This window comes from Larus michahellis, chromosome 3 (assembly GCF_964199755.1).
Source record: "Larus michahellis chromosome 3, bLarMic1.1, whole genome shotgun sequence".
Classification (NCBI taxonomy): Eukaryota; Metazoa; Chordata; class Aves; order Charadriiformes; family Laridae; genus Larus; species Larus michahellis.
This window is the reverse complement of record NC_133898.1, coordinates 115,078,449-115,100,838: the sequence shown is the minus strand read 5'-3', so window position 1 is coordinate 115,100,838 and position 22,390 is coordinate 115,078,449. Positions and strand designations below refer to the sequence as shown.

General features: G+C 50.9%; 1 protein-coding gene across 2 annotated transcripts; it reads left to right on the top strand.

Moving 5' to 3' along the window:
* The first annotated feature begins 349 nt into the window (after positions 1 to 349).
* CYS1 (cystin 1) lies at positions 350 to 17,347 on the top strand. Of its 2 annotated transcripts, XM_074581828.1 has the most exons (4): positions 350 to 1,013; positions 9,919 to 9,973; positions 11,160 to 11,275; positions 15,988 to 17,347. In XM_074581828.1, exons 1-3 carry the CDS (start codon positions 792 to 794, stop codon positions 11,231 to 11,233), a joined length of 351 nt encoding a protein of 116 aa, XP_074437929.1. In that variant the 5' UTR covers positions 350 to 791; the 3' UTR covers positions 11,234 to 11,275; positions 15,988 to 17,347. The 2 variants fall into 2 exon arrangements, with proteins under 2 accessions (XP_074437929.1, XP_074437928.1); XM_074581827.1 differs by lacking the exon at positions 11,160 to 11,275 and having other exon boundaries at positions 364 to 1,013; positions 9,919 to 9,971.
* Positions 17,348 to 22,390: the final 5,043 nt, after the last annotated feature.

Sequence of the window (22,390 nt, the reverse complement as noted above, 5' to 3'; positions counted from 1 at the left end):
GTCTACTTGTCTTTTAAATACCTCCAGGGATGGCGACTCAACCACTTCCCTGGGCAGCCTCTTCCAATGCTTAACAAACCTTTCAGTGCAAAAATTTTTTCCTAATATCCAGTCTAAACCTCCCCTGGTGCAACTTGAGGCCGTTTCCTCATGTCCTATTGCCTGTTACTTGGGAGAAGAGACCGACCCCCACCTCTCTACAGCCTCCTTTCAGGGGGTTGTAGAGAGCGAGAAGGTCTCCCCTCAGCCTCCTTTTCTCCAGGCTGAACAACCCCAGCTCCCTCAGCCGCTCCCCATAAGACTTGTTCTCCAGACCCCTCACCAGCTTCGCTGCCCTCCTCTGGACACGCTCCAGCACCTCAGTGTCTTTTTTGTGGACAAAAAAGCTCTGGGAGATGCATGTAAGGAACAGGAGGGTCGGGAGGCCTGAGATAACGGGCTGGTTTTGAAAGTTTTTGAGATAACGGGCTGCTTTTCAAGGTTTTGGAAGGATTAAGCAGGGCCAGGCAGCCTGGGCTCAAAAAGCGTGGTTAGAAACCTCCGTGCCTCCCTCCCCGGCACCACCCGTCCCTTCCCTTGGCCTTCGGGGCACTTCTGGGGGACGGGGGCGGTGGCGGGGGAGAAAAAAAGAAAAAAAAAAAAAAAAAGTGTTTCGGGAGACCCAGGCTCCGGGGAGCGGCCAAGAACCGCGCCCGCGTCCGCCCCGGCCGGGGGAGGCGGCGGGGCCCGGGAGCGCTGCCCGCCGCCCCCCCCGCCGGCTCGGCCCCTTGGCTGCGGGGCCGGCGGCGGCCATGGGCAGCGGCAGCAGCCGGCGGCGGGGCGCGGCGGGCAGAGGGGCGGCGGCGGGGAACCGGGAGCTGCCGGGGACGGCGCCGGCCGAGTGCGAGGAGGCGGCGGGGCCGCCCGCCCCAGGTCGCCGAGCCCCGGCCGCCGGCGGCATCCCCCCGCCCCGGGACGGCGGGGGCTGCGGGGAGGCGGCGGCGGGAGGCGGCGGGTCCCCGTCCGAGCAGGCGGTAAGTGCCCGCCCCGCACCCGGACGGGACCCCGCGACCGGTCGGACCCTCCCCGGGACCCGCCATCCCCTGGGGGGGGAGGTCCCCGCTGGGCTGGGGAGCCCTGCCATAGCCGGCGCTAACCGCTGCGGCCGTGGCTCCCTCGACTCGTAAATGGCAGTAAATTCTTTTTATCTTCGCTGGCAAGCCGTGCTCGGTCCCGTTTGCTGCTCTCTTTTCCTTTTCTCTCTTTGTGGTGCAAGGGAAACGTCGTCCCGTAAAGGGCCATCCCCTTCTCCGGTTCCCCTCTGCTACTGAAAGTTTCTTTTCCTGCCTGGTGGAAATCGCTCGACTTTATAAAGTACAGATCGCACTTTTCCCTGGGTCGGGCTCGGAAACAGAAGTTTAAAAATGCGAACATTAAGCTGCCAGTTAATGTTTGCCAATCCACTGGAACTGCAGTCTGGCTCTTTCAGTCTCTTTAACAAATGGATTTGCCTCTGAGGGAGCTGAGATTTATATTTATCTTCCTGCCCCCCCCCCCCCATCCAAAAGTAACAGCGGCATCTGTGTCATCTGGTGACAAGGCCAAAAATCACCATCTCCTTTCATCTTAGCTCAGCTTTGGAAGTTGTGTGCCATTTGTTACATAGAGGCTGCTCCGCGCAGATGCATGGAAGTTGCCAGACTAAAGTAATAAATTTTAAAAATAGAAACTAATATTTAGGACCCAGGAACTTTCTGCCTTGCCTGCCTCAGTTTTGCTCTTTAGAAGCATATCTTTTCCATTGCCAAACTGCACATCCGTGGGCTAAGGATAACTTTGATACAAAATAATTTTGCCATTAGGAAACTTGGCAGGGTTCAGTATGAGGACCCTTTTTTTTAGACGAGTTTTAAAAAAAAGCCTCAAAGAAAGCAAGATTTGGAAATGGGGAAAAAAAATAGAGGTCTTGTATTGTCATATTTTTTCCTTGGCCTTTTAACTGCAAACCCTCCTGCGGTATGAACGAGACCTCAGCCCAGCCCCACCTTCTCCCCAGAATGACTCTCGTTTACGAGCAGTCCTCCTGGCTTCCCCCCTTTATCTTTGGTTAGGGGAACAGAGGCTGCCATTGGCCATTTTCCCTCTGTCTCCACATGTGAATAGCGTGGCCGGATCTTTCAAAATAATAACTATATTGGTTGTGAATTTTCCTGTGCATAAAGTGGCATTTTAGCTCTATTCTGAAGTGATGTGGATTCTGGGTAATCACATACCGCAAAGGCAACGGAGCTGCCCCCATCTATAAAAATCAGTAGAGAGACAGCGTACCATGGCAGTAGATACTAGTGAAATAATGACAAGGGTCAAATCAGAAAGGATGAAGGATTTAAGATGTGGCCCCTGAGGTGGCGTAGGGGGGTCACCCTGCCCATCTCCCTCCTGGAGACCTCCTCCTCTGGCAGAAATGATGATGAAGAACCCGTAGCATCACCTCAGCCACCCTGTGTCACAGCCAGTGCAAAGCCAGGGTGGGAACACCATCAAGCCTTGCAACATAGAAATGTCTATTAGGGCCCTCAAAATTCATCCTGAAGCAGGTATGTGGGGCCTTGGTCACCCAGTGTGGCCAAGTGGGTGCAGCAGGCAGCTCTGCCTCCCGGCAGGTGTCAGCGATGCCAAGCATCTTGCGTGTCTCCTCATCCAGCTGCTGCTGCTGCCTCTTGTTTGGGAAGGAAGTTCACGTCTCCAGTTGCACTCAGGCAGGTCGTTTGAAGTACAGCAAAGAATTACCATCATTTTTCAAAGATATAAAAGACAGACAAGAGAAGTATTTTCAGGGCAAACTTGAAGCTCTTCTTGGTAGCGCTTTTTTTCCCTGAACCTGAGGTGGCCATGGTCCTGTTGAGACAGCAGTCATGGGCTTACCATTCTGACTCCTCGAGGCCTAAAAAGTCACTGGCCTGAGAGAAGGAGGGGGGGAGACTGTTCACAGCACCAAGTTTTGCTTGTTTACTGGTTGCAATTTAGTCTTCTAGGTCATTGTGCAAACTGCAGTCCCACCCTTCCCATGAGGCCGGTGGTGGAGGTTTCTGGAAAGTGATGCCAGCTTCGTTGCGTCACTACTTCTTGCTAGAAACTTTGAGGGCAATTTCTCTTGGTCTCTCGGAATGCCAGCTTCTCAGCCAGTCATTTATAATTTCTGTCTTGTGGTGGGAACTTCCTTCCTTTGCCCTGTTCAGCGGTGCAACGTGGGGGACAGGCAAAGAAATTCCAGAGAAGAAAGGATGGGTTGATTCAAAAGAGCTAATAGGGGAAAGACGAGGGAGGTGGAGGAAAGGCAATGAGGAGATATTACAGTAGAAAAGTCTGATGAGAAATAGCCTGTGGAGGAGCAGACTCTGGCCAGTGGGAGGCAGAGAAGAGGTTTGCCGCTGGCCAGAAGAGAGGGGTTGCCTGCTAAGGGGACTCGGCGCTCTGCTGTCGCGGTTGGGTTTCTCCTGAGCGTGATGTGCCTCAATGCCGTGCTTTCCCACCTGAACCCCGATGCACTTGGTCATCCAGCAGCAAGCTGGCAGCGCTGATGGGTGGTCAGGCCAGATGACAAGGGCTGGGGGAGAGGGATGCGGCTGCATTCAAAGGCTTGAGCCACCTCTGTTGCATTCAGATAGTGCTTGGGAGTGAGAGGGTGAAAGCACATCACAACAATGGGCTGGGAACCAAATCCTGATGGGGAGCCCGAACACAGCTCAGAGGAGATCTCAACACCTCCTCATCAGCATCAAATGTCCATTTTCAGGTTTGCCCTCGGCTCTCTTTGGTTGTACATGCTTGTCCCTCATTTCTTTGGTCAACACAGAAAGAGTATTTGTGGTTTTGCAGATGCTGCCACAGCACAGAACAGGGTGGCAGCTCTCGGTGGAAACCAGGGGAGAGGCTGCAGCCACAGGCATTTCCCCGGTGGTTTCCTGAAATGGAAAAATCATGCAGACATGTTAGGGTCTTACTTTTAACAGCCTTTTCCACGGTGCCGTCACTCCTCCTGACTGGAGGCAGGGTGTGATTACAGTGAGCCCATCACTCCAGACGCAGCGCGGGAGTAACACAGGTAGAGGGTGTACTAACCGTCTTCTAGAGGCACTATCATGTACTGTCAAAACACCCAGGTCTTCAAAGCTTTGCCTGATTTTTTTTTTCCAGCCAGATAAATGTTCTTTCTGCAGATGGATGTGGCGCAGCGTCATCTCGTGGCTGGCTGGTCCCAGCTGCAAACACATAGGAGTCCTGTGGGGACATTTAATGTCACGCCCTATTAGCTTCATACGGGAACTGAGGTATTTTTCCACTCTTGATAAGATATTATTTCCCCAAACAGAAATATGATTTTTCTAATTCAGTGCTGTCAGCAATTTATTTCAGCATTTTTCTTCCTGGTCGTATTCATGGTTAAAAATGCCCTTGAATCAAGACATTCTTTTACCGCCGTGCAGGGAGCCATGCTCCACTGGCCAGCGTGCCTTCAGAAAAGGTCTTTTCCAGCTGAACATCTGGGATTCCTTGAACTCCAAACTAGGGCTAGGGAAGCAGCTAAAGGAAAAGTCCAAAGTCAGATTATTTCAGATTCTGCCATTAATTTCCAGGTGTGTTTCCGGCAGTTGCTGAACAAAAGGTCTCCCTCTCACTTTATCTTCTTAAAAGCACCTGAAACTTCCCCAGAGCCCAGCAAGCAGCGAGCTGTGTGGTCCCCTCAGCCAGTGTCACCCTCCCAGCACAGTTGTGTTGCAGCTAGACTCGGAAAACTGCTGATTAGGCATTTTTTTCCCCCAACATCACTCAGCAGAGCACGAGTCGCTTTTGCCCTGAAACCATTCCTGACCTAAAAACTAAGCACAGGGCATGCGCAGAATAGCTGGGAGCTGGTGTTTTAGTTGGCAGGAGAGGAAAAGCGTGGGAACTCCCCGCATTCCTGCCCACTTCCCTTCCACCGCCTGCTCCTAATTCCTGCACTGGCCAGAGGATGTTGCTGCAGACCGGAGCAAGGCTGGGAGTGCTTTGCCTGGGATGCAGCTGGGGTTATACATCCCGTTTGTATACATAACCGGCACGTTAGGTAAGCTAGATGATTGGTTTTTGCCAGCGATAACTCTGGCTGTGGGTTCACGAGAGGCTGTTTTCAGCAGCGATGGCTGGCTTAGCCACACACATCATTTGCTGGCATCGCTGGAGGGTGCTGCCCTTCTGCTGTACCAGCTCAGCCATCTGCAGCTCTGCTGCAAACCGCATCTGACACGCGCTCTGGCTGACATCGCCTGCCGCCCCTCCCAGGGATGGGGGGATTTTCATTTCAGCTCAGACTGGTCCCCTGGTCCAGTTCTCGGCGCGTTTGTGAAGAGGGATTTGGGAGCAGCAGAGGCAGGGAAGGAGGAGGCGCTAGCTGACATCCTGCAGAAAAGCCACGCTATGAAACCACAGCCCAGTGGACCAGCACTGGCAGGGGGCCACGCTGCTCTCGTGTAGATGTTTTGGGTGGCTCAGTCGCTCCCCAGGCTCCCCTGTACATGACGGGACCACTCAGGGTCTGTATCTCTACTCTACTGTATCACAGGGCTGTCTATATCTGCACTGGTAAACTGTACCATAGCAGTTCCTGGCATCAGACCGTGATGGTCTGCCCCGCTGAGCCAGCATGGTTTTGGCCAGGACCAACTCGCTGCCTCCCAGATAACGCTTGGGCATGGTTCAGGGGCCAGCACGGGGACCGTCCCCAAGAGGCAGCTTGAGTTTGGTCCCCCAGTTTCGGAGATGATGTGATTTTAATAGTCGAGACTGTAGTGGAGTGGTTTCAACGCAGCTCGGGGGCGGCTCAGAGCCCCCCCGGCGGTGCACGGCTCCATATCGCCCCGTGGGTGGCTCTTCTCACCCAGCTCACCCACCCGCTGGAGCTGACAGAGGGAGAAGGGAGGGAGCAAGGAGGGGTAAGGGCTGGCGGGACCAGTGAGGAACACCAGCCGCAGCTCGCAGCGGGTTGGGGGAAGTGGGAAGCTGCACCCCGGGAGCGCTGGTTCATGGATGCTGTAGAGAGAAATCGCTCCCGCTTCCAGCTCTCCCCTCCGCCTTGCTCCCAGGAGCCCTAACACACAGGATGGCCGAACTGTGTGTGCAACAGCTGTCAGACCACTGCACCTCACATCTCGTTAGGTTAAATTAAACCCAAGTACGTGCTGGGTGAGCTTAACATCAATGTGGGGCTTTGTAGCGCAGCAGACCCCAGCATGAGATGCCTATGCTGGGATCAGGGTGGAAGACAAGGAGACACGCTGCCATCTGGATGAGTAATAAAAAGATGACTGCAAGCTGCAGAAAGGAGAAGCTGACTTCATTTATCTCTTAGCAGGGCATAGGCCAACCAGGCCAGCAATTACCCACTTAGCTGCAGGATAGGAACCCATAATATTAAAGTGTCGTGACGTGCGCATCATCTTAACCCACATAAAGGGCTAATACTAATTATCTGCTGAATTTGCAACACATCCATGACAGCAATCCTGCGCGGGCTGGGTGGGGTCAGTTTTTATTATGTCTCAGAGCCCATGACAGCCCCTGCTCCGCATCCTGCCCAGCGCGTGGCGTCACTCGGGCATCGCCGAGCCACGCGTCCCTTGCCCGGGTGAACAGGGGGGAGCAGCTCCCGACACAGGCAGGCTCTCACGGTGGTGGAAAGGCAGAGGCTGGAGGTGCCTTTTGTTTTCAACCCCCCTGCCCCGGGTTTTTTCCTGATGCATCGGATTAAATGTCGGTAAAGATCTACCTGCGCCAATGCTGAATCCTCTTGGGAAATAAGCGTTGTTGCTGACAGATCCCTTGGAGAAGGCGGGAGCTGATTTTGCACACAGAAGCAGATTTTGCTAACCAGAGCCGCTCCATACTGATGACTAATTAATTCTGTCTTCCACCCACACAACACGTACAGCTTGTAAGATGGAGGAGTCAGCCACAAGGGAAGAAAAAAAGACAACCGACTGTACAATTCCGACCCCTCCCTAAACTGATACAAACCCATCCTTTGCCCGGCGGTGTTGGAAGCTGGGTGCTCGCTGTGGAAAGAGCAGCATGAAAGCCCTCCCGGAGAACCGTATTCCCCTTGGTGCTGAGGATGAACGGTGTTCTTTGCCTGGTGGAAGGAAACTGGGGTGGCAGCAGTAGCCCGGTGGGTGATGGCGATGGCAAGGACGAGGGGCTGCATTGTGGGGTGCACTCCCAGGAGGAGTCAGCTCTCGGAGCTCAGCATAGCATCCTCCTGGCACTGCTGCTTGCTCTTGTCGCTTGTGGGACGTTGCCAAGAAATGATGCTAAATAACCAGGAGGGAACTGCCTGCCCTCACTTTCTCACATAGCCTCGTCTCCGCTTGGATCCAGGAGCTGTTACGAGAACAGTTCAGGCTCTTCCAGACAAAACAAAGTGTTGCCAGAGAGCAGGGGCTCTTCTGAAAGGAAGCAGAGTGCCTTTTGACAAGATGTTACAAGACTTTCACAGAGATTTAATTTGCAATTTTAAGCAAGCCGCTAGGACATGAAAGACCGTGGATAGAATCATAGGATCACCTAGGTTGGAAGAGACCTTTCAGATCATCTAGTCCAACCATCAGCCTAACTCTGATAAAGACCATCACTAATCTAAACTATATCACTAAGCACTATGTCTATCCGTCTTTTAAATACCTCCAGGGATGTTGACTCAACCACTGCCCTGGGCAGCCTCTTCCAATGCTTAATAACCCTTTCAGTGTAAAAACTTTTCCTAATATCCAGTCTAAACCTCTCCTGGTGTAACTTGAGGCCGTTTCCTCTTGTCCTATCGCCTGTTACTTGGGAGAAGAGACCGACCCCCACCTCTCTGCAACCTCCTTTCAGGGAGTTGTAGAGAGCGAGAAGGTCTCCCCTCAGCCTCCTTTCCTCCAGGCTGAACAACCCCAGCTCCCTCAGCCGCTCCCCATAAGACTTGTTCTCCAGAGACCTTTCCCAACTCCAGAAATGGAAGCTACTTAAGACTCACCTGGAAGAGGCATTGACCAGTGCCATGAGAGAGGTGTCTTTGCTGCAGCCCCACATCACCTGCTTAAGCATGGGAGCCAAAGGTGATCATGGCAGCACAAAGCCCACCCAAGAAACAGGGACGAGCTGTACAGTTTGCTGCCGAGCACCTATCTGCCTAGCAGAGTCTGAGACCACCGTTTTCAAACCTCAACTCCTGTCCATCCGCACGTGAAGCAGCTAAGGAAGGACTCTTAATGAAGACATCTCCTCTCAAGTTAAACTCAGGTGCCATGCAATAACAGCAGACACCCACGTGGACATGTCTATGCAGTGGACAGCACACACGAGCCTGACCGATACCAGCTGATTTAAATCAGCTCAAGACTGTGCACAAAGCCATCATCCCTGTGCCCAGCCCTGCAGAAACAGCGCGCAGCAGATACATAGGCAATGGCTCTGAACTGCAGGCTTTTCCACATCTCTCCCTGGTTCCTTTGCTTCCCTTCTTTCTTGTACAGAAAAATCTTTTCCTCTTTTCCACGCTGATTTCATTTCTGTTTTCTGGAAGCCAAGCCCTCGCTTTAGTTCTGGGTGCTACTCGTTTAACATCTGTGAGTGTCATCATGAAGCTCAGGGTAACTCGTATGGAGGAGGCCCCCCAGCTTCAGGACTGCAGGTCAGAAAAATAACGGCAAGCCAGAATGGGTCTAGTTTTGTGCAAAGCCTCAGCCCTTGTCCTTGTCCCTCTCCCTTTCCTCATAAGAGTATAGCGAAGAAATGGAAAAAGACAAAAGTTATATTCTTCTCACTGGCATTTGGCTGCAGGGGGATCATTTTATTACTGGTCGAACCGGGGGGTCAGGCAAACACAGGGTCCCATCCTCTTCCCATTTTAAATGCTGTTTGGTTTGGCTTTGGTTGCCTCCTTTGTGTCCCATTGGAAACCGGTAGTCTTCCAGCATAGGGAAGGTGGATGTTTCACTCCAGATGGATCCTTGCAGGGAAACAGCTTTGTCAGGTGAAAAGAATTGGGTCCGTGTTGACGTAACTTCCTTCCTTAGCAGGTATTTTCATACTGCTACCTGTCAGCAGTGCGTATTCATGGGAAAACTGGGAAGTTTAACGAGTTAACGTTCATATAGCCTGGTTCCATAGCCTGGAGCCACCCCGGTGCCCTGAACGCTGAAACACAACTATCAGAAGGGTGGTTAGGAAAGGGGACTCTCTTGTGCCTGTATTGTCTCCACAGAGGTTGTCTGGGGGTTTAAACCAGGGCAGACATGGCCTACTACAGACAGAGGTAGGTTTCATAGAAATAAAAAATTCTTTGGGTTGGAAGGGACATTTGAAGACCATCTAGTTCCACCCCTCCTGCCATGGGCAGGGACACCTCCCACTAGACCAGGCTGCTCAGAGCCCCATCCAGCCTGGCCTTGAACACTTCCAGGGATGGGGCATCCACAGCTTCCCTGGGCAACCTGTTCCAGTGCCTCACCAATCTCACTGTAGAAAACTTCCTTATATCCAACCAAAATCTCCCCTCTTTCAGTTTAAAACTGTTGCCCCTTGTCCTGTCACTTCAGGCCTTGGTAAAAAGTCTCTCTTGGTCTTTCTTATAAGCCCCCTTTATATATTGAAAGGCCGCAATAAGGTCTCCCCGGAGCCTTCTCTTCTCCAGGCTGAACAACCCCAACTCTCTCAGCCTGTCCTCACAGGAGAGGTGCTCCAGCCCTTCGATTATTTCAATGGACCCACTCCAATTGGTTCATGTCTCTCCTGTGCTGAGGGCTCCAGAGCTGGAGACAGTACTCCAGGTGGGGTTTCACCAGTGCGGAGTGGAGGGGAGGAATCACCGCTCTTGACTTTGAAGTGTTATAACTGAAATACGGGACTTTTCTTCTTTCCCAGGCTTTATCAACCAGAAGCCCATCAGCCCCAGAGAACAACAATGCCGACCATCAGTGAGTACCCTCTGCTTTCATTATATCTTCAGTGGGGAAAAGCAGCTGGAACAAAAGGGAAAGCTATTCCTCTATGCCTCTCTCTGTGCAAAAGAGAGCTAGGAATGGTGTTACATTGTTTATAGCCTGAAATATTCTGTCCTCTACTTGTTTGCCAATTAAAAAGAAATCCTGGAGCTGTGCTGCCTGGAAAGCTCCAGGCTCCAGCTCAAGCACGGTATAGAGATGCCTTCCTGGTCATGAGCAATGCAGAATTTAGTAGGATGTCCACATGTCACAGAGGCACCTTGAAGGAGCTTGTGAAAAGCTGGGGAAAAATGGTGCAACGAGTATCTCAGGCCCTGGTTCACCCACAGGTCATCTGTGGGCTCTGCAGCATGGAGAAAAGGAGGATAATACCTCTTCGCTCCCCAGGAATCATAAGAGAAAACACACGAGACACGAGCATCCCTCAGGGACAGGGGAGTGGTGGGGACCTACAGCTCTGGGTGTCAAACCAAAGAAATCTGAAATGTGTCTTCCACAAGCAAAAGCTGCTGAGCAGGCTGTGCCTCCGAGTCTGCCTGCACCAAGAGTGATGGGATGCATGTGCTAAAGAAACCCAGATGAAATGAAAAGGCTTGAAAACAACATCTTAAAATGACGTCTCCTTGTGCTGAAGAGTGACTCTTCAACGTTAAGCTCCCTCTGACCGGCATACTCTGCTCCTGCAGTGCTCGAGAGCAGACTGATCTGGCCGCTGGGCTGTGTGACCTACCAACGCCAAGCAGCGTTGGCGGATGTGACACGAGAGCCAGGCACCAGCCGCCGTCCCCTCCTCCTCCCCTCCCTGGCTTGCCTGGCCAGGCTGATGGTTTCGGGAGCGCTCGGAAAACATACCTGTCCCTGGCTTTTCCATCAGCAAGGCCTGTATGGGCACTTGAGGGGACTGTGGGCTCTCCAGCATCCTTGGTGGGCTTTGGGCTACGATGGCAACTGAGCAATCTCCTCGGGGGCTGCACCCCCAGCCCTGCCACAGTCCCCCACCGAGGTCCCCAGCCCAGGCGCTGGCTGGCCCCTCACCCCCTGCCAGAAGGGTTTCCTTCTCTCTCCCTCTTCAACGCACAAAGGGCAGAGCTGAGGCGGCAGAAACTGGTTTCTGCTCTGGGATGATGGGGCAGGAGCTTATTTTCCTGTTTTCATTTGGGTACCGTTTGCTCCATACCCACTGCAGAGCCCCATCGCACAGCCCCCGCCTGAAGGGCCGGTACTGCCCGCGATGAGCAGGGCTGCAGCTTCTGCCGGCAAGAACTGCATGTAAACAGGTGGGGTTTTTTTGGAAATGGTCCAGCCCCCAGCAAACCTGCATTTTGAAGAAATCAAATCGAGCCCCAGAAACAGGGGTTAACGTGCGTAGGTGTCTCATCCTTCACACTGCTTGCGGCTAGAATTATTCTAAACACTCGCGTTACAAGCAGCAAAAAAAAAAAAAAATCAGCCTTGTCTTGACAGAGTTGCTGACTGAAGAAATTCCCATATAACCAATTAAAGAAGAAAGAAATGTCAAGCAGGGAAAAAAAAAAAACACCAAAACCTAGATATGGAGACTTAATGCTCTCTGCCAAGAGGGCAGTCACGCGAGATAGATGCTGTAGGTGAGCACCTACATTCTGTGTGACACCACATAAGCATCTAAACCAGGCCTAATAAATACCTCTGATGGGCATGGGAACGCAGAGGATGGATTCCTGATCGTGCTGCATTACCTCTTTTTCCCCTGCAACTCGTTTTGTGAGCCGCTCTCCGGCGCCTGGCAGTGCACGGGTGGGATGACACAGCCCCGGGACGCCGCAATGATCGTGTAACTGCTGCCAAGGCTCGTGTCACTGGCACAGCCACCGGCGCCTTGTTTTGACCCATTTTTTTTCAGCTGAAAGGTCTCGCAGAAGCCGTTTTAATGATTAACCCCGGACTTTCCCATCCTCAGCAAAACGATAAAAAACAGCGGCCTGGATTCACCCCAGCCCAATTTTCAGCCTCGTAACTCACATTTCTACCCGGGACCTTGTCACCCTGGCCACCCCCTCAGGGATATTGTCACCAGGGCCCGCGGGCAGCTGTCCCCCACACCGGGCAGCCATCCCCACTGCCGGGGAGGTGGGCACAGCGCCCCCAACGCCTCGCTCAGAGTGGGGTTTTGCCCATTTTCTGGTCTAATTTTGCCCTTTGCATTTCCCTCTCCTCATTGCATAGGTCGTTATCTTTCCATTAAAAATAAAAAAAATAAATAAAATTCCTCCTCCCCTTAATAATCTGTAAACGCAGAGAGGCCTTTAGCTGAAATGGAGCACATTTCTTGCTTTGCTCTCTCCTAAATTTCTTCGCTCTAGCCACTTAAATCACTTTTATTGCTGCTTTCTAAACTCCCTCCCAGCTGTAAATAACTTTTTAGCAATGAGACACCCAGAAGCCTGCGCAGTAATCTTGATGGAGTTGCATTGGCCTTTTTATTTCTTTGCTGTCCTACCACGTTGCAAATTCCCCTCTCGTAGGCTTTTCAGCTCGCTCTTCCCCTCTCACCAGCGCTGCTTTCCAGGTTCCTCCCTCCCCCAGAACATCTGGGGTTTGAAAATTTTCTCCCTTAACATACTGACCTGTTATTTTCCGAATCAGGGAGTCTAACAGCCTTCAGCTGGATGCAATGTGATTGCAAGCCCTGATCCACAGCCCTGGCTGTGTTGATGAGGGCAGCAAGGGGCGTCCTCTCCTGCTGGAGCAGCTGGAGGAGCGCAGGAGCAGGCCAGTGGTCCACCACCTCCTGTCCTGCCCGCCTCCCGTGCTGGGGATTTCCCTGCCACAGCCTCTCACTTAATGCCAGGACCAGCAGAAACAGCTACACCAACGTGCCTTTGAGATTGACGTTCACGTTGGGAAGGGCCTCAGAAGGTGTCTAGTCCAACCTCCTGTTCCAAACGAGATCAGCTGTGAAGTCCAAGCAGAGCACCGCAGGCTTTGTCCCACCGGGTCTTGAGGCCCCACCTCGAGTGCTGTGTCCAGTTTTGGGCCCCTCACCACAAAAAAGACATTGAGGTGCTGGAGCGGGTCCAGAGAAGGGCAACAGAGCTGGTGAGGGGTCTGGAGAACAAGTCTTATGAGCAGCAGCTGAGGGAGCTGGGGTTGTCTATCCTGGAGAAAAGGAGGCTGAGGGGAGACCTTCTTGCTCTCTACAACCCCCTGAAAGGAGGCTGTAGAGAGGTGGGGGTCGGTCTCTTCCCCCAGATAACCAGTAATAGGACAAGAGGAAACAGCTTCAAGTTGCACCAGGGGAGGTTTAGCCTGGATATTAGGAAAAGTTTTTACACTGAAAGGGTTATTAAGCATTGGAAGAGGCTGCCCAGGGCAGTGGTTGAGTCACCATCACTGGAGGTATTTAAAAGACAGGTAGTTGTAGTGCTTAGCGATATGGTTTAGTGATGGTTGTTGTCAGAGTTAGGTTGATGGTTGGACTAGATGATCTGAAAGGTCCCTTCCAACCTAGGGGATTCCATGATTCTGTGATGCAGCCACAGTCTCTCCCTCTTGTTCCTCTGCTTGGTGTCCTCAGAGTGCAGAAGTTTCTCCTTTTATCCAGATTGAACCTCTCATTTTTAAATTTATTTCAGCTTTTCCATATTAAATGAGAGGGAACTTTGACACAAAAATAGAGAGAAGGAACACGAGCATCAACTTGTTTTTCCTTTGCTCTTTAAATAAACACAGCCCTCTATTCATCTCAGTTCTGGGATGGGCATGGTAAGTGGGGTTTGCTTTTGTCTTTTTAGAAGCGCATCTATGCTTTAATGAGTTCCAATTTTACCTGGCAATTTTCTCCCATGCTCAGAGGTCGTCATGCAAGCCAAAGCATCAAGAATAATTAACAGTGGGAAATTATGTAACTGCCAAGAGAAACAATGACCCTTCTGTGGGCCTGCAAGCAAGCTGCCAAGAGCTCTGCCTCTAATTCCTCACGTAATATAAAATTAGTTTAAGGATTGTCACAGTGCAGAGTTTAAACCAATAAATCGCGTGTTTAAGTCAGTTTTCTCCATTTCCTTTTCCCGGTTCTTGCTTTGTAGCTGCTGGTGTATGGTTCAAGCTCTTGGACTTTTAGCTTTCTCCCCAGCTCTCATCTGCTGTGGTGGGAAGCAGATTGCCTGCAGCCCATCAGAAGAAGGAAAACGTAAAAAAGTAATAAGCAGAAGATTCCACTTGCTAAATCCTACTACTTGCTGCCTCCTTGTTGCCAGTAAAACTTGTCATGAAGGGCACGGTGACGCATAAACAAGCGTAGGACACCCACACAACCCAGCCACCATGCCAGCTGGACATCAGGCAGCTCCAGGAAAAACATCCAACTATTTCTGACGCAGAGGGGGCACAGCATTAATGCAGCTAGGTCAGGGCAGCTGTCCTGGGCAGAAGCCTTTCTGACCCGCACAGATAAGAACAGGGGAAGGGTCACGTTGCTGCCCTTTGCTCCGCTGCCTGCTTGAGGAACGTTGCAGATGCTTCCTCGCCCGAGGAGGGCAGTTTATGAAGGCACCTTTTCTATATGACAAAGTTTCCTTAGAAAAGCATTTCAGGGCTCTTCGATTCTGATTGTACATTTAATTTCTGCGTTGGGGCAGCTCCTGTGATTTCACCTAGTAAGTCCTCAGTTTTTCCACTAAAGGATGCTAATGACCAAATTCGTCCCAGCTGCAAGACCAAGGGTGAGATAGATCTTGTGCTTAGAGAAATGGTAAGTCAATAGCTGCTACGTAATGAGTCTGGGACAGATTTGGAGCCATGCTATTGGATATGAAAACCTCTCCTCTTTGGCAACCAACCAACTGACATACAAAGCCATTTTTTGCCCTTGCTGGTTTGTTCTCCACCAGTGGATGGTCACAAAGTAAACCCACCAATCTCAGTTGATGTGGCATGGCAGAGCACTTTACAGTTTGGATTTACCAACTCAAGTCTCCACTTAGCTCTACCCCTCACCATGATCTCCATTTGATGGAGCCATGTGCCCAGCTTCCAGAGATGACTAGCCTGGCAGCCTGGCTTGCTCGCCTCCCAGTTCTCTACAAGGTCAAGGAGGAGCGCTCGCGTCTCAGCTGCTGTCTCCTCTCTTGAGCCCTGGAGGGCAAGGTCAAGTAGACTTATTTGGTAGTGTGAGCTACAGTGGTCAACGCTTGCAGAAGACTTTTCACTGTTCTCCCTTATGCAGGTAGGGACAGGTTTCCCTTGTACCCAACATAAATCACCTCTGAAAATAACAGTAAAAGCCACACCGCTTCCCTTTGAATTGTACATCAGTTCCCACTTGTGGGACAGTTGTGTTGATGTGAAAATAAGAAAAGCGTAAGAGCAGTTTGAGGTAGCTGCGTTCAGGTTTTGGTTGAAACTCAAATCTCTTACAAACAACAAAAAAATCCCTTTCTGCATAAAACCTTAAAACTAGTAACTAGCATAAAGGTTATGCAGTGCTTTAGCTGGGCCTCCAACATAGCTCACCAAAAGGTTCTGGGAGTTTTTCACTATGAGGGTGGTGAGACACTGGCAGAGGTTGCCCAGGGAAATTGTGGATGCCCCATCCCATCCCCTGTGGATGCCCCCCATCCCTTGGACACATCCCTGGTGTTCAAGGCCAGACTGGATGGGGCTCTGGGCAGCCTGGTCTAGTGGGAGGTGTCCCTGCCCATGGCAGGGGGGTTGGAACTAGGTGACCTTTAAAGTCCCTTCCAAACCATTCTGTGATTCTATGATCTGGAGCGTTGTAAGGGCTGTACTGCAATGAACTCGTAGACTAAAATAGATGCCAAGTGATAGCAAATGTCAGCAAGCACTGTGCCAGTGGGGTACGGGAACTAGACGTGACAGAGTATCTGTGTCTCAGCAAGCCACATGCAGCTTGATCTTTCCATTCACAAAAAAAAAAGAAGGGTCCTCTTGTGTCTCCAGAGCTTGATTCTCTCTCATAACATCAATAAATCATTCCCTTCCCCGGCAGATGCCCACAAAGTAACAGCAAGAAGCCATCGGGACAGTCCACAATCTCATATGATTACTCGGAGGAGGAGCTCATGGCAAGCATCGAGCGGGAGTACTGCCGCTGAACCCAACCCAGCGCCACAAGAACTTCAAGCACGTTCCTGGAAGCCCAGCTGGAGCAAAACTGCTGCTGACAAAATAACCCCTCGCACAGCAGGACGGCGTGGGAGAGGGGGGTGGCGAGGGGAGGTGGGGCGTGAGAGGCAGCGTGGCTGCTTGGGAAGCATGGAGGAGAAAGCCCTCCTGACCAACTCTGAGTGAGAGTGTGGAGATCCTCACCAACTGCTGGTTTCTGATCGGCGCCGCTGGAAGAGGGACCAATTCACCTTGCGAATCAATATTTGAAGCTCATTTCTAAATGGTATTTACAAATGAAGACGTACTAGAACTGAAGTGTCACACTAGAAGCGTTGAGACATGGTGCTTTGAAGGCAGATCTTGGTTTGTCTTCGCAGAAGAAAAATGCAGCAATATCATTTGATTCAGATCTCACATAAGGGGGTGTTGCATGAAATTCATGTTCCCGCCACTTAAAATTTACTCCTTGCGCTGTGCAAGCCTCAGGTCCGGGTCTGAGTTTGGCACGGTCTCTTTGAATGTGGTCCCCGGTACGGGATGTAAGATGAAAAGGGGAGTGAGCCCACCACCCAGTACATCGGCAGTGTAATCCCAGAGTTCAGATCCCACCACAGAGGTGAATGAGGTTCCTGGGAGCCATCGGGGAGCACAGGATTTGTACAATGGCTTCGGGGCGGGATTCCAGCGTCGGTGTCCTACCTGGGGCTCCTTGGCGTGGATCCTCCAGCGAAAGCAGGAGGCCCGTCCCCAGCGCTGCCTTGCTGTGGCCAGCGATCATCCATTGCGAGAGGGACTTGCATGTTATTGTAGAGCAGCTGTTTGCAATCAGTTTTCAGAATTACCACTCCTGGCCTTCCCGTGTATTTGTTGTCCTTGGTTAGGTAACTTAGAAGAAAAATCACTATGTTTTACCATTAGCTGACCACATCGTAAACCAGAAAGTCGTCTCTCCAAAGGAAACCGCATATTTTCAGTGGTCCTAGACAGGGAATCCTGGTATTTCAGGGTTTCTGCTTTTATTTTACCTACACCTTAACATATTATGAGTAGCTACTTGTTATCAGAAGTAGAAAATACCTTATTTTTGTCTTCAGCTGAAGCATAAAAGGCATCAGATGAAATCTTCACGTAGCCTGTGTAAATGCAAGAGGAAACAGCAGGACACATCTTAAGATGCTGTATTTTAACCTCTCTGTAATTCCTGGTATGTGTGAAACCAAAATAAATGCGTCTGTATTCTATGTAGCCCTCAGTAAAGGCATCAAATGTTGTTTTGAAAAAGCCTTTAGCTTGCATGGTGAATCATCTTATGGTACCTGCAGAGAGTAAGCAAAATGCGTCCTTCGAGGACGGCAGGAGGGACGCCGTGAGGCAGACACTAGATTACACCCCTGGCACATGTACTCACGCTCTGGTTGTCTTTCCTGCAGCCACCTTCCGTGAGACTGGCCATCGCGCGGTGCCTGAGAGCTCAGGAGCTGCCAGGCAGCCCGCAGAGGTGGGCAGCAGAAAGGGAGACAACCTCCCGCAAAGCTACGCGAGCTTGGAGGCAAGAGCTCCCAGCACGCTGCCCGGGCAGCTTTGACGGGAGAAAGGGTAACGGTTTTAAACTGAAACAGGGGAGGTTTCAGTTTTAAACTGAAACAAGGAAACTTAGGTTGGATGTAAGGAAGGAATTCATTACTGTGAGGGTGGTGAGGCACTGGAACAGGTTGCCCAGGGAAGCTGTGGATGCCCCATCCCTGGAAGTGTTCAAGGCCAGGCTGGATGGGGCTTTGAGCAGCCTGGTCTAGTGGGAGGTGTCCCTGCCCGTGGCAGGGGGGTTGGAACTAGATGATCTTTAAGGTCCTTTCCAAGGCTAACCAATCTATGGTTCTACGATACCTTGGTGGCCCAGAAGTAGCCAGAGCAGAGAGCAGGTGTCCTTGCATAGCTTGGGGGAAGTCGGGTGGGCCCTCTGGAGCAAAGGCTCTCCAACCCTCCCGAAAAAATCCACTTTTGAATGATAGCACTTTAGTTTTTGGCAGGAACAGTCACTTTTAGACCTATTAATGCTGCTGAGCTGTGGCAGGAGCACAGTTTCTCTGCAGCATGTCGTGTCAGCGGGCAGATCTCCCAGAGCTTGTATTAGTTTTCAGCAGCTCTCAAAGACCTACTGGGGTGAGCAGAATGTGCCTGTGGAGAGCAGAAGAAACACCAGAGACCTGCTGACTCCAGCACCATAGGTGACCACAGTACTCCGTTCGTTCGCTTTAATCGCCGCAGTGTTTTAGATTTCCCTTCAATTGGGATTTCATTCTTTCAACCAGGCCCTTCCTCCCACTGAGGTCCCCCGCCTCTCTGGCACGTGTGGGGAGATGCGTCGAGGAGCTCAGTCACAGCTCCCCCATCGCCAGGGCAGGCTCCTTTTTGGGTGGCCTCCAGTAACACAGTAAACCACAAGAAAAGCCAGGCTGCTGTCAGGCCAGGCTGCTGTCAGACCATGCTGCAAGACGAGCTGGCAGGGCACCGCGGCAGTTGCCCCCGCACCAGGCAGGGCCGGCAGCTCCATCCCGTGGCGTGACACTGGCAGGGACCAGGGCTCTGCCACCCCCGGGTCCCTCGGCCCCTCACAGAGATTCATTCTCTAAGGCTGCATTTGGTGACTGACCCAGGTGATGGCTCTACAACGCATCCCAGGCTCTCATAAAAGAAAGCCTAAGTTTTAAGGATTTTGTAGAGAGTGACTAATAAAAAAAAAAATAAATAAAATCTAAACTGAATATATTCTTGTCGGGCTGATAGAAACCTCTTGACTGGACACAGCAAACCATTAAGCTTCCTTACAAAATTAACTTATTAAATAGCCAAGGGACAAGTATGTTTCTGCACCTGGAATAAGCGTGCAATGGGTTTCACAGGTAACCTTTCCAGCAACCAACACTTCAACTGCCTGGTCTCCACGTAACCCTACTTTAAATCCAGCCTTTGCTCAGGGAAAACAGGACACTAGATCATTTGGAGGTAAATAATCATATTGAAGAAGTACCTGAGCCCTCGACTGATTTTAAGAGAAACTTCTTGAATCAATAGTTCTTTTCTTAAAAAAAAAAAAAAAAAAAAAAAGGGGGGGACGGGACAATTGCACTACAGGGATCACTTTGCCACATCTCAGGCAGTGAATGCTCACGTCCCATGGGGTGAATTATCTGGAAGTTTGTTTTCTTTTCATTGTATTCCTCTATAACCATCATCAAATCACAGCCGCTTGTAAGACAAAAAATTATTTGGCTTGCCAGTACTTCCTGGCAAGTACTGCTGGAATTAAGTCGGGTTCCGGAGAGTCTCTCATTCATCATTTTAGGAACTACCCTCCTGTCCAATACGGACAGCATAAGACGGGGTAGCTGAGCACAGGTCTTGAGCTAACACTATTAATCCCATTAATAAAACAGCAAAAGGCCATGCCTATTAACCACATTACTGCATTATTCATCTAACAATGACAAACGCTACACACTGTGTTTTGCACCAGCCCAAAAGAGGAGAGCTGGCTGGCTGTAGCTAACTCCTATTACTATTATTTTTTAAGCGAGGCAAAACCACAGTTGCTGAGAGGACAGAAGAGGGTCATTTTTTCAGCTAATCATGAAAAATTACTCTTTGATGCGTGAAGAGATATCGCCACTTCTGAGCTTAGCGACTTCCATGCATTGAGAAGGTTTCCTGCCTGGCCACGCAGCAAGCTGCCAGCTGCAAGGTTCTGGTGGTGAAAGCATTAAAGCCATATTTTTTAAATTACTCAACCCAAGATCTTAAAAAACAAAACTAATGAACGTGAAACTACAGAACCAGTTTGCATACTTACTCAGACTCTTGATTTCACTCAAATCTGGATTTTTCATGTGCAAACAAATGCTTTGAATCCTTTCCCCCCCCCCTTTCTTTGTAGATGCCTTTTTCCCTGACAGCACTGCAATGGATGCTGCTGCTTTTTGCAGAGCTCTGCCTTTTCGGCAGCCCAGTAAGTGGGCAGAACTCCTTCCCAAGAGCAACTGAGAAAACAGGTCAGTGATGGAGTAGTTTTAGGAAGCGAGTTGTCTTTTACCGGGTGGGTAGCTATCCGGTAAAATCTACAAGCTTCAAGAACGCAGTCGGGAGCTGTAGGTAGACTTGAGTGGGGAAAACAAAGCTGTGGCTTGATCCGTGGGAGGGTGAGATGGCTGGAAAGAATGATGAAGAGCAGCCAGTCACCATACCCACAGCTACCCAGGGAAGGAGGCCTTTATAGACCACCTCTGTCTCCAGGATGCTGAATGCTGGTCCTTTCGCCCAGCATATGCGAGGACAGTCCCCATACGTGCGTATCTGCCAGCATCCCATCGCCAAGACCCCTGAGAGCAGAGCAACTAATAGTTCCCTGACGCATCGTGCCCAGCACCCTGCTGCCATCTACTTGCCTTCACAATTTTAGAGGAGAAAGGAGGGTGGCACCACCCCAGGGATGCTCTTCCCCAACCTCCTTCCTCTAAGGATCAAACCCCAACAAGTTTTCAGCCAAATTATTCTCACACACACCCCCTGGGAGCTGAAACAGAGCCACTGTCCCGGAGGAGTTGTGCCACACGAGCATGGCGGAGCTCCCCATCGCACTCGGCAGGGCATGCAGAGCTCCAGCTGCCTGGCACCGATGGCATCCACAGCAGAGTTGGGTTTTTTCCACCACAGGGTGAAGGGAGTTTACGTGGACAATGACAATCAACAGAAAAGAAATCGCTCTGAACTCAAGAGACACTACAAGGGGGAAAGTTAAACCTAAGATATTCTTCCCATCTAGGAAAAACCCTCCCAGGGAAGGGTATGCTCCAGCTTCCTTGAGTTTTCTGCATGTTTAAGATGTGCCCAGGGCCTTCTGCACACATCAGGATGTGAGCGTCACCCCATTTCCTCCTCCTACACTCAAGGGCTGAAGCAGAAAACGAGGAAGGCTGCATTTGACAGAGGATGAAAGCAATCTGGAAAGAAAACGTCCCAGTGCTAACATACCCGCTGCAGGGACCGTAATCCCACCGACTGCATGGACTGCAAGCAGAGGTGGCTGAGGCTTTGTGGCTTCCTCGCGATCCGTCCCACCATTTCCTTAGCCTGTAGCTTGTTGGGTTTTGAGTCATGATTTGCTCTTTCTGCACACATGGGAGAAGTTTGCTTTTTCATGGCCATAGCCTGCCTCAAGCTACCAGACACAAACAGAAGGTAAAAAGACAGATGGGCTTACAGATTAAACTTCAAAACCAGTTAGAAGATTTATCCCAGCAGATGAACTCAAGCCAGATGCAGCCCTGAGGCTCGCAAGAGGTGACGGATGAAGTGCCACCTTCATCATTCACAGGATGTTGAGCACGCACAGCTTTCACAGCTGGGAATGGAGAGTCAGCCAGAGGAGCACACCGAGCGCGCAGCCACCCGGCACCACAGGCCACCTCTGCCCAGAGGTGCCACCTCAGCACCAGTATGGATTCACGCTTCCGCTACCAACCGCAGGCAGACCAGTGCTCATCAGTTTGTGAGCAAGATGAGGCAAGCGGCTGCTAAGCTGAAGTTTGGCTGCATAACCACGCACGGGAAAGCAATGCTAGTCTAACTGCAAAACGCAGCATTAAACCAACGGACGCATCTGAGCGCACATGCATTTTTCTTTAGAAAATTATTAGTTTTCATGGATTTCGAATAGCTGCAAGACAAAGAGACTTTTGCCCGCACGGTGCCGGTGTTAGCACAGCAGTAGGTAGAAAAGCTTCCTCACGTGCAAGCTGTTTTCTCTCGCAGGATGAGGACGTTCCAGACTCCGGCCCCATCAGGATGAGTACAGAGGGCACCTCCTGGCTGCACAGAACAGCTCAGAACTCAGCTTGGTTCCAAGAAAGAGCAGAAAGATGAGCACAGAACTGTGAAATCCATAGTTGTGTTTCACATAAGCAAAGCGAGGGAGACAAGAAAATTGGCATAAAAATTACAGCTCTTGTTTAGGACATGACTCAACGCCCAGGAAAATCTTCCTTGAAAAATAGTAGCAGGAACAGACAGGTAGGACATGTCCCCTTGGGAGTCAAAAGTGTTATGGAGACCTGCAGAGCCCAAGGGCTGAAGAGTTTGTGCTGCTCTGACAGAGCATCGATCCTGCAGTAAAGCCTTCCCTTCCAGCTGTTCTCCTGAGGGGGAAGCAGGACCATCCACAGGATCTTCTCTTTTCATCTTCTGCACACTTCCAAAAACGATGTGCTCTTCTGCAGACAGAGCCTTGAGTC

Coding starts and splice junctions, on each gene's coding strand:
- CYS1 (XM_074581827.1), top strand. CDS start 792: ATGGGCAGCGGCAGCAGCCGGCGGCGGGGCGCGGCGGGCAGAGGGGCG. Junction 1,014..9,918: donor GGTCCCCGTCCGAGCAGGCG/GTAAGTGCCCGC, acceptor CTTCTTTCCCAG/GCTTTATCAACCAGAAGCCC. Junction 9,972..15,987: donor AACAACAATGCCGACCATCA/GTGAGTACCCTC, acceptor CTTCCCCGGCAG/ATGCCCACAAAGTAACAGCA.